Consider the following 12,245-nt stretch of genomic DNA (forward strand, 5'->3'; position numbering starts at 1 on the left):
GTCCCATATTTGACTGTTACTTTTGTCCCTTATTTGGGAGTGGGAAAGTTGGCAACCCTACTTGAACACCCCCCCCACACCCGTCTGCCAGTCCGCAAGAATATTGTCAATATTAAACCCGTCCACGGTGCAAAAAAGGTTGGGGACCCCTGGACTAAACGCTGTATTTGGCATAAGCCAAACACCAGACATCATCCAAAACACACCATTACTACCGTGAAGTATGGTTGTGGCTGCATCATGCTGTGAGGATGCTTCACTGCAGCAGGCTCTTTAAGGATTGTGAAGGTAGAAGGTAAAATGAATACAGCAAACTACAAGGAAATCCTGGAGGAAAACCTGATGCAGTCTGCAAGAGAACTGTGACCTGGGAGAAGATTTGTTTTCCTGCAAGACAACACCTCCAAGCATGAAGCCAAAGCTAACCAGGAACGGCTTAAAAACAACAAAGTTAATGGCTTAGCAACACACACTAAATGTTGGAGGAACTCAGCAGGCCAGGCAGCATTAATGGAAAACGAGTATAGTCAACATTTCAGGCTGATACCCGTCAGCTGGTTCTGCTGAATTGTCTTAGCCCGAAATGTCAACTGTATTCTTCTCCATAGATGCTATCTGACCTGCTGAGTTCCTCCAGTATTTTGTGTGTGTTGCTTGGTCTTCCAGCGTCTGCAGATTTTCTCGTTTGTGGAAGTTAATATCTTGGAGTGACCAAGTCAGAGTCCAGACCAAAATCCAATTGAGAATTTGTGGCTGGACTTGAAAAGAGCTGTTTACTCACGATCACCATGTAATCTGACAGAGCTTGAACAGTTTTGTAAAGAAGAATGGAGAAAAATTGTAGGGTCCAGATATGCAAAGCTGATAGAGACCTATCCACACAGGCTGTAATTGCTGCCAAAGGTACATCTACTAAATACTGACTTGAAGGGGGTGAATACTTATGCAATCAACTTTGTGTTTAATAATTGTAACAAATTTAGGTAAATTTGTAGAAATTTGATTTCTCTTTGACACAAAGGTCTTCTGTTTATCAATGTAAAAAAAAAAGTCACATTAAATCCACAGTGATTCAATGTCTAAAACAATAAAACATGAAAACTTCCAAGGGGGATGAATACTATTTATAGGCACTGTATCTGACTTCTAGCTCAAAGTCTTTCAACAAAGACATTTTAGCACTTCATTTCAAAGTAAAAAGTTTTGTTTGTACAATATGGCTGTCTATGAATGCACCTACGAAAATGATAGCCATGTGTAGCAGAGGGCTCCAATAATATGTCAACACTGACCCATTGCTATCATCTGAACTGACTAACTGCCAATGTTGTAATGGTCAAGACAAATGCATTTACTTCCCAAATTAAAGCCTGCAACCTGGAACACCAAGCTTCTTGTAGATAATCCACAGTGATAACCGCTGAGAATTCCATCAATAAATTAACTGCCCCAAGTGAGAAACAATGGAGAAGAGCAGCTCAAACAACAAGGCAGCAGAAACATCTTCTTTTGGAAGGCTATACTGTAAAATGAATACAATCTTCAGATTGGCTTCAACATCAAGCATGATGGGATCCTGATGACTAATCCTGTGGAATAATCAAATATCTTGTGACCGTCCTGCTCTTTTTAATATGGATCCAGCATACTACAACTCTAATTTAGGAAGCAACAGATGAGGTCAAAGTCAATTATATTCTTACAGTACTAAAACTGAAAAGGACACGAAACTCTGGAAAATTTCATTTGTCAAGGGGTGGAGTGGAGAAATCTAACTTTAGTGTAGTCCTTCTTCTGATAAAATGCCTGGAACATAATCTTGCCATAGCCACAAGGCCTGATGGCAACATCCAAAAGTATAAGGGCCTGCACCTTCATTGTCGTTAGTGAGGGGCAGCAGGCATATCCATACCGTTCGTGTCGAGACATGTTCTGGTAATCGCCCAACCATCAACCACTTCATTCACTCTGTCAATTCACATAACCTAACAAAAACAACATTGCAAATATGGAATAATCAGGAACAAAGGTGATGAACTGAGAGCTTGGATGCAAACATGGAATTATGATGTAGTGGCCATTACAGAGACTTGGCTGGCACCAGGGCAGGAATGGATTCTCAATATTCCTGGATTTCAATGCTTTAAAAGGGATAGAGAGGGTGGAAAAAGGGGAGGAGGGGTGGCATTACTGGTCAGGGATAATATTACAGCTACAGAAAGGGTGGGTAATGTAGCAGGATCCTCTTTTGAGTCAATATGGGTGGAAGTCAGGAACAGGAAGGGAGCAGTTACTCTACTGGGGGTACTCTATAGGCCCCCTGGTAGCAGCAGAGATACAGAGGAGCAGTTTGGGAGGCAGATTTTGGAAAGGTGCAAAAATAACAGGCTTGTTATCATGGGTGACTTTAACTTCCCTAATATTGATTGGCACCTGATTAGTTCCAAGGGTTTAGATGGGGCAGAATTTGTTAAGTGTGTCCAGGATGGATTCCTGTCACAGTATGTCGACAGACCGACGAGGGGGAATGCCATACTAGATCTAGTACTAGGTAATGAACTGGGTCAGGTCACAGATCTCTCAGTGGGTGAGCATCTGGGGGACAGTGACCACCGCTCCCTGGCCTTTATAATTATCATGGAAAAGGATAGAATCAAAGAGGACAGGAAAATTTTTAATTGGGGAAAGGCAAATTATGAGGTTATAAGGCTAGAACTTGCGGGTGTGAATTGGGATGATGTTTTTGCAGGGAAATGTACTATGGAAATGTGGTCGATGTTTAGAGATCTCTTGCGGGATGTAAGGGATAAATTTGTCCCGGTGAGGAAGATAAAGAATGGTAGGGTGAAGGAACCATGGGTGACAAGTGAGGTGGAAAATCTAGTCAGGATGAAGAAGGCAGCATACGTGAGGTTTAGGAAGCAAGGATCAGGAATATAGGGAAGCAAGAAAGGAGCTTAAGAAGGGGCTGAGAAGAGCAAGAAGGGGGCATGAGAAGGCCTTGGCGAGTAGGGTAAAGGAAAACCCCAAGGCATTCTTCAATTATGTGAAGAAAAAAAGGATGACAGGAGTGAAGGTAGGACCGATTAGAGATAAAGGTGGGAAGATGTGCCTGGAGGCTGTGGAAGTGAGCGAGGTCCTCAATGAATACTTTTCTTCGGTATTCACCAATGAGAGGGAACTTGATGATGGTGAGGACAATATGAGTGAGGTTGATGTTCTGGAGCATGCTGATATTAAGAGAGAGGAGGTGTTGGAGTTGTTAAAATACATTAGGACAGATAAGTCCCCGGGGCCTGACGGAATATTCCCCAGGCTGCTCCACGAGGCGAGAGAAGAGATTGCTGAGCCTCTGGCTAGGATCTTTATGTCCTCGTTGTCCACGGGAATGGTACCGGAGGACTGGAGGGAGGCGAATGTTGTTCCCTTGTTCAAAAAAGGTAGTAGGGATAGTCCGGGTAATTATAGACCAGTGAGCCTTACGTCTGTGGTGGGAAAGCTGTTGGAAAAGATTCTTAGAGATAGGATCTATAGGCATTTAGAGAATCATGGTCTGATCAGGGACAGTCAGCATGGCTTTGTGAAGGGCAGATTGAGTCTAACAAGCCTGATAGAGTTCTTTGAGGAGGTGACCAGGCATATAGATGAGGGTAGTGCAGTGGATGTGATCTATATGGATTTTAGTAAGGCATTTGACAAGGTTCCACACGGTAGGCTTATTCAGAAAGTTAGAAGGCATGGGATCCAGGGAAGTTTGGCCAGGTGGATTCAGAATTGGCTTGCCTGCAGAAGGCAGAGGATGGTGGTGGAGGGAGTACATTCAGGTTGGAGGATTGTGACTAGTGGTGTCCCATAAGGATCTGTTCTGGGACCTCTACTTTTCGTGATTTTTATTAATGACCTGGATGTGGGGGTGGAAGGGGGGGGTTGGCAAGTTTGCAGACGACACAAAGGTTGGTGGTGTTGTAGATAGTGTAGAGGATTGTCAAAGATTGCAGAGAGACATTGATAGGATGCAGAAGTGGGCTGAGAAGTGGCAGATGGAGTTCAATCCGGAGAAGTGTGAGGTGGTACACTTTGGAAGGACAAACTCCAAGGCAGAGTACAAAGTAAATGGCAGGATACTTGGTAGTGTGGAGGAGCAGAGGGATCTCGGGGTACATGTCCACAGATCCCGGAAAGTTGCCTCACAGGTGGATAGGGTAGTTAAGAAAGCTTATGGGGTGTTAGCTTTCATAAGTCGAGGGACAGAGTTTAAGAGTCGTGATGTAATGATGCAGCTCTATAAAACTCTGGTTAGGCCACACTTGGAGTATTGTGTCCAGTTCTGGTCACCTCACTATAGGAAGGATGTGGAAGCATTGGAAAGGGTACAGAGGAGATTTACCAGGATGCTGCCTGGTTTAGAAAGTATGCATTATGATCAGAGATTAAGGGAGCTAGGGCTTTACTCTTTGGAGAGAAGGAGGATGAGAGGAGACATGATAGAGGTGCACAAGATAATAAGAGGAATAGATAGAGTGGATAGTTAGCACCTCTTCCCCAGGGCACCACTGCTCAATACAAGAGGACATGGCTTTAAGGTAAGGGGTGGGAAGTTCAAGGGGGATATTAGAGGAAGGTTTTTTACTCAGAGAGTGGTTGGTGCGTGGAATGCACTGCCTGAGTCAGTGGTGGAGGCAGATACACTAGTGAAATTTAAGAGACTACTAGACAGGTATATGGAGGAATCTAAGGTGGGGGCTTATATGGGAGGCAGGGTTTGAGGGTTGGCACAACATTGTGGGCCGAAGGGCCTGTACTGTGCTGTACTATTCTATGTTCTATGTTAAACATTGCAGCGAATTCAATTCCAAAGAAGTCAGAAAGTCTGCAAAAAGGACACTACCCAATCAACACTTGAACATGAAACTCCCTATTAATAGTAGTCCACTGACACAAGAGGTACAACAGATGCTGGAAATCTAGAGCAATACACACAGTGTGCTGGAAGAGCTCAGCAGGTCAGGCAACATCTGTGCAGTCCACTGTAACCTGTCTGCCCTGACATCCACCTGTGAAGCATTTCGAGGTTTCTAAGTCAGAAAATTAAGCAACACAAGCAACAGTATCTCACATTTGTGTCATTTTCTTTCTGAAGCATGTTAATCAACATTTGCTGTTAGTCATAACAATCATACAAATAAAAACTAGGTTTTACTGCAATAGATTAAACTCCTTAATGTTGTGAAGTTGAGGAAGAGAGAAAAAAAAGGACATTACTTGAGAAGCTATATTCAGGACGTCAATAACCGTACCTAATTCCTGAGTAACTAACTCTTGGTTAAGGATGGACATCAGAACTGGATTTTGCCATGGCCCTCCATTTTTACTCATCCTGATAAGTACATCAAGTTCTGCATTCAAGTCCTTCTGTAAAACAACGTAACATTCCTGTAAAAGATAGAAAAATAAGTTAAATGTGAAAAAGGATGAAAGTTATGTTGATTTTAATATAGAAGAGGTGTTATAAAAACTGACATTCAGCAGCTATAAATAAACTGCACATTTCTCCTTGAAATGTGGTTTACAATGACCACTGTCATCAATAGTTTTGAGACACAAAATTGCAGACGTTACCTGAATAGTTTTTAAAAATTCTTCCCAAAACACTTTTGGCGAGTCATCCTCTCTACAGTATAGCAATACTTCAAAGCAGCTCCTATAAAAAATGCACATTGAAAACAGAATTATGTGAAGAAGTGGCTAGGTTATTTTTATCACCACACCCTAAAGGATACTGCAATATTTAAGTTATAATGTTCAACAAGTTCCAATATCAATAGTTAGTATCTTGTTCAAGTTACCATCATGTAGGAAGTATACTTAATATCAAGCATATGCAATCATATAATGCCAGTGGATACAAACGTACTTCTGGCAAAATGTTTCTGGTAAGGATCAGGAATGGTAATCTATATACTACTAAAACTCTCATGCTTTGTCTGTCTGTTTGTGACCTCCAATTAGCGCATTACAGCGGCACTTTTTTTTGGCTAAATCGAATTAAGATGCACTAACTTACAGAATGCAGGCAAAGTTTATATTTGTATAAAATTGCTCATTCACCAAAAATCAACAGGTTGCCTTTCACCCTAGACCCGATCGGCAATCGTGGAATTTTGACGCCAGAGCCCAATGCATGCACACGGCCAGCCTCAGCAGCGCCTCATGATACTCACAGAGCTGCTTCCACCTTCCACGGAGACCGCGACGCCACCCCAGATGCATGCGCACGGCCAGCCTCAGCAGTGCCTCACGATACTCACAGAGCTGCTTCCACCTTCCATGGAGACCGCAACGTCACAGCCCGACGCATGCGCACAGCCAGCCTCAGCAGCTTAGAGGCTTTGGTGTTACTGCTTCCTATCTTCTACCAAGCATTAAGGTAAAAATATATGGATAGCCTAATTATGCCGCGTGGAAAGAGAAGGGGGACATTATGGTCAAGAGATGACGCCAAACATCATTGGGAAGCGGCAAGGAGAGGGAGAGAACAACAATCGGATGAAGCCAGGGCCGCACGACTCCAGGATCAAAGAGTCAGGACAATAAAAAGATGAGAGAAGACGAGACAGAGAAGGACAGGCATGCACGTCTCCAAAATGACAACAATAGGCACAGACGGAGGAGAGAACAAGAATCCGATCAGGCCAGGGTCGCACGACTCCAGGATCAAAGAGAAAGAACAAATGGTAGAAGAGATGAAGAGACGAAGGATGAAAGGGCTGCGCGTCTCCAGAATGACAAAAACAGGGAGAGGAGGAGGAGAGAGGAAGAGACAGAGGAGAAAAGGAAAGATCAACTCGAGAATGTGCAGCACAGAGTAATTATTGCGAGAGTTGCTGAAGACGACAATGGCCGTTTTCGACGACAATACCTCGACAAAGAAAGAGCAAGGCAAAATGCATGACTCGCATGCCGGCACATTTCTGCTGATGTTGGTTCGATGATGAGAGTATGCCCTCACTGTCGTGCCTTCCTATTCACTGGAGAAACAACACATTTCTGCTGTATGAAGGGAAAGGTCAGGATAGGCAATTTGCAGCCTCTACCTAATGAACTCCTCAATTTGTACAGCAATGATAAACCTATTGCAAATGAGTTCAGGAAGAACATCAGACAGTACAATTGCCTTTTCCAAATGACATCCTTTGGTGCCAAAGAAGTCATTCCAACTAGGAATCGATGGAATCTTTCTGTGATTATTCAAGGCCAAATCCATCATTACATCGGACATTTAATTCCAAACCCGACCCAGCAAGCCCGATTCCTTCAAATTTACTTCATGGATATTTTAATGTTCATTCTGGTCACATATTTGTCTTGCTATGCACCTTTCTTCTTTAATAAGCTTTTTCAATCCCTTGGGACATTGTTCCCTTTTTGATAATGGTCCTGTGGCTGAGAAATCAGAAGAGAGAACAAGCTTACTGAACAGGCTCATTGAGTAAATTATGTTTTGATACCAGCTGAAGATACCCAATAAATTGAGTTTTTGATAATGCTTGCGAAATGCCCTCAGGTATTTTGACCGAATAAAGGCCCAGCACTGCTACAGAAATACCACTCCAGCAATATTTACAAATTTGATCAAAAAAGTACAAATATTTAAAATTATCATCTAGCTATATTGAAAAAATGCAAAATAATAATAGCCAATAAAAAAAACTACATCCAACCTTGTTCACATAAAGAGTTTAACACTTACTGTCCCTTTAAAGAATATTATTCTTTGAAATAACTTAGCACATCTCTGGCAACACTAGTTTTATTACATTTTGGACCATTTGGCATGTGATACTTTTGCACCATATGATTGCACCTGAAGATATGATTGACAAATCTGTAATGCACGTTCTCGCTTCTACATGGAAACTGAATCTAGCTACAAATATTCAAATATATATCCAGTATTCAATTAGGCTGGCTCTCAGACACTTGCACCAAAATTACAAAAGACATCTAAACACAAAACCAACAGCAGCCTTACAGAAAGCAACACAATTCCTTTTTAAAAAATTTACAAATGCCAGATATCTATGTATGGAAGAAGAGGGTGCAAAAAGGCACATGCAAAACAATAATCAGGAGCACAATGGAATATTGTGCACTTGACTCTACAAGTTCAAAGTCACTAACAGTTAAGAAGTTCCATTCCACATAGCCAATAGCCCATCACATACTTCCACTTATGCACACTAGCTGCAGTATGCACCATCTACAAAATACACTGCTGCTATTTGCCCAGCCTACTCTCACAGCTTCACCCAAATTCATAACCACCAGCAACACGAACTGAGCAGATGAATGGAAACACCTTTACCGGCAGACTGCTCTCCAACATGTGCAACTTACCACCGTGGAAATACACATAGTGGCTACGTTATTAGGTACACCTGCTTGTCAATGAAAATATCTAAGCAGCCAATCATGTGGCTGAAACTCAATGCATCCAGACATGGTCAAGAGGTTCAGTTGTTGTTCAGACCAAACAGCAGAATAGGGTTGAAATGTGATCTAAGTGACTTTGACCGTGGAATGATTGTTGCCAGATGGGGTGCTTTGACCATCTCGGAAACTGCTCATCTCCTGAGATTAACACACACATTTTACAGAGAATGGTGCAAAAAACAGAAAATATCCTGTGAGTGTGGTCCTGTTGACAAAAACACTTAGTTTATGAGAGATCAGAAGAGAATGGCCAGATTGGTTCAATCAGACAGGAAGGCAACAATAACTCAAGTAACCAATTGTTACAATAGTGAATTGAACTGAATTAAATTGAATTGACTTTATTTCTTACATCCTTCACATACACAAGTAAAAACTTTATGTTACATCTCCGTCTAAATGTGCAATCATAGTAGTTTATAATAATTTATAATAAAAAGAACAGTCAATGTAACATAGAAATACACTCAAATCAGCATGAGTTAATCAGTCTGATTGCCTGGTGGAAGAAGCTGACCCGGAGCCTGTTGCTTTTATGCTGCAGTACCGTTTCCCAGAAGGTAGCAGCTGGAATAGATTGTGGTTGGGGTGACTCGGGTCCCCAATGATCCTTGTGAATGTCCTGAATCATAGAAAGTTCACAACCAGATACGCTGGGCTGTCCACATCACTCTCTGCAGAATCCTGCAATTAAGGGAGGTACAGTTCCCAAACCAGGCAGTGAGGCAGCCAGTCAGGATGCTCTCAATTGTGCCCTTGTAGAAAATTCTTAGGATTTGGGGGACCATACCAAACTTCCTCAACCATCTGAGGTGAAAGAGGTGGTGCTGTTGTGCCTTTTAAACCAGGGGTCCCCAACCTTTTTTGCATTGCGGACCGGTTTAATATTGACAAAATTCTTGCGGACTGGCTGACTGGGGGTGGGGTGGTAGAGTTGCCAACAGACAAAAGTAGCAGTCAAATCTGTTGTGCCTACCCTGAGAAAGACTACAATGACCATGAAGCCTTGCACGGGCACCAGTGCACATGCATGTACGTGTGCCGCTATCTCTCCCCTACAAATCGTTTTTGGTGACTCTGTTCGGGGGGGGGGGGGCGGAGTGTTAATCACGACCGGAATATCGATGATAAGTGGCTAATACACTCAATTTCATTTCTAAAACGGTTTCTCTAACAAATTTAATATTAAACACACAGCGCATATTTTCCTCTCATGAATATAGTGATGTCAATTACCAGGGGAGCCTGAAGTAAGTGTTGAACGAACTCCCAGTAGAAGTGGTAGAGGCAGGTTCGATATTGTCATTTAAAGACAAATTGGATAGGTATATGGACAGGAAAGGAATGGAGGGTTATGGGCTGAGTGCAGGTCGGTGGGACTAGGTGAAAGTAGCGTTCGGCACGGACTAGAAGGGCTGAGATCGCCTGTTTCTGTGCTGTAATTTTTATATGGTTATATAAGTCAATTATAAGTCAATAATATCATAACATTTTAAGTAACGTTTGGATATTAAACACACAGCACATATTTTCCCCATATGAACATATAAAATCATTGCAACGCAACAATATCGCTGAATCAGTGGGAGCCCTGGGCTGAATACTTGTTTTCCTGCAACAAGACAGTCCCATCAAGGGGTGATGGGAGACAGCGATACTCGAAGGGGGTTCCTTATGTCCAGTCTATTCCGCAATTTAGTTTTCGTTGCATTCATTGCAGAGATATGTTGGAAATGGAAGCAAAGTTCTCAGTGCTTTCGTGGCTATCTCAGGATATTTAGACTTGACTTTGATCCGGAATGCCGGCAGAGATGTTATGTCAAACATACTTTTCAGCCCGTCATCATTTGCAAGCTCGAGGAGTTGATCTCCTTCCCGCGCTGACATGGATGACGCGCGGGTAATGACCTTGCGTGCATAATAACCTCGCGCGCGCCTTCAAGCTCAACAGCGCATGACAGGGAATGAGGACAGGTGCAGATGACTCATATCGCCAAATCATATAGTTTCCTCGCGGCCAGGTAGCACATGCTTTGCGGTCCGGTGGTTGGGGCCCGCTGTTTTAAACCACACAGCTGGTGTGTACAGACCACATGAGGTCCTCAGTGATGTTTATGCCGAGGAACTTAAAAGCTGTTTACCCTCTCAACCCCAGATCCATTGATGTCCATCTCCGTTCCTCCTGTAACTCACAATTAGACCCTTTGTTTTTGTGGCATTGAGGGAGAGGTTGTTTTCATGACACCACTGTGCCAGAGAGATGACATCCATTATTGCTTGAAATCAAGCCAATCAATGTAGTGTCGTCAGCAAATTTAATTAGCAGGTCAGAGCTGTGGGTGGCGACACAGTCAAGGGTATACAGGGAGTAAAGGAGGGGCTCAGTACACAGCCCTCAGGGGCTCCTGTGTTGAGAATTAAAGGGGTGGAGGTGAGGGAGCCCACTCTTACCACCTGCTAGTGATCTGAAAGGAAGTCCAGGATCCAGCTGCACAAGGCAGGGTGAAGGCCAAGGTCTCTCAGCTTCCTGTCAAGCCTGGATGGAGTTATGGTGTTGAATGCTGAACTGTAGTCTAAGAACAGCATTCTCACATTAGCATCCTTCTTCTCCAGATGTGTAAGGACGGTAAGATGTGTAAGGACGGTAAGATGTGTAAGTGGTGTACAGAAGAGCATCTCTGAACACATAAGAGGTCAAACCTTGAAGTGGATGGGCTACAGCAGCAGACCACACCTGCTTCCAGTCCTTTACTTGATAAAGTGGCCGCTGACTGTACAGTGCCAAGAGAAAGTATTCAGCCTCCACAACTGCTTCTCTTTAAAAATTTCTCTTTAGGACTTTTTGAGTTAATCTACAAAACATTGTGCATCATGTCAAATCAAAAGAAAAATTCTAAACACTTAATTTAATGAAAATTAAAACCAAACCTGTGAGGCTGAAAAAGTATTCATCCCCTTGTTAATAACTACACTAACTTTCCTTAGGCGCAACACTGTATATTACCTTAACAACTCACTCAATTTGTTGAGTTTTTTTTTGTGTGCCATACTCTGCCAGAGCCTCCGCGACCACTTTTTTTTCCCAAGTGGTTGGCTTGGAGGAAAGATTCTGTGAGTGGTCCCCCACGTCCTTCTCACAGCGCAGTTTCTTTTTTTTTACAAGGCTGAGTTGCGAGCTTGACACTCAACCCGGCATGGATGGAAAGCATGTTCGGGAGCGGCCCGACTGGGTTCGAACTCCGGAATCTTCGCTCTGGAGTCTGGTGCTGATGTCACTCTGCCACCAGCCGGCTAATTTGTTGAGGTAGAAAACTGTAAATCATCTGTTCTCAATGAATTCATAAGAATAAATATTCCTTGCTCTGTAAAGTCCTACTTAGAACTCAATGCAGTCAAATCATGAAAAAGTCAGAAAAAAATATGAAACAACAGCCACACTACCTACATCAGGCTGCCCCTCTAAACTTCGTTGCCGGAGAAGAGAGGCACATGTAAAAGAGGCTACTGTGATGCCAACAGTCACTCTGAGACTGAGTGGCTACAAATGGAAATGAAGATTATGGCTCCACAATCTCTAAGAAGTTGCACAAAAAGGGTATTCATGAAACAGTCACAAAGAAGCAGCCCTGACTTTAAAAAAAATTGCACATCCTTGCCCATAAAGACTTTACAAAGCATCACTTAGAAGATACAGGTGTCCCCCGCTTTTCAAACGTTCGCTATATGAAACCTCACTGTTACGAAAGACCTAC

The 12,245-nt window shown here is 42.9% G+C and overlaps 1 protein-coding gene across 2 annotated transcripts in view; it reads right to left on the reverse strand.

The window, feature by feature from the left end:
- The window catches only part of LOC134347902 (zinc finger protein 654-like), a 64,888-nt gene that overhangs the window by 29,407 nt on the left and 23,236 nt on the right, over window positions 1-12,245 (reverse strand). For both annotated transcript variants that reach the window (XM_063050499.1, XM_063050498.1), the window contains exons 3-4: window positions 5,620-5,701; window positions 5,298-5,433 (exon numbers count right to left, since the gene is read on the reverse strand). In XM_063050499.1, the coding sequence (XP_062906569.1) occupies window positions 5,298-5,433; window positions 5,620-5,701 (218 nt within the window). The remainder of the gene's footprint in view (window positions 1-5,297; window positions 5,434-5,619; window positions 5,702-12,245) is intronic.

This window comes from Mobula hypostoma, chromosome 6 (assembly GCF_963921235.1).
Source record: "Mobula hypostoma chromosome 6, sMobHyp1.1, whole genome shotgun sequence".
Taxonomy (NCBI): Eukaryota; Metazoa; Chordata; class Chondrichthyes; order Myliobatiformes; family Myliobatidae; genus Mobula; species Mobula hypostoma.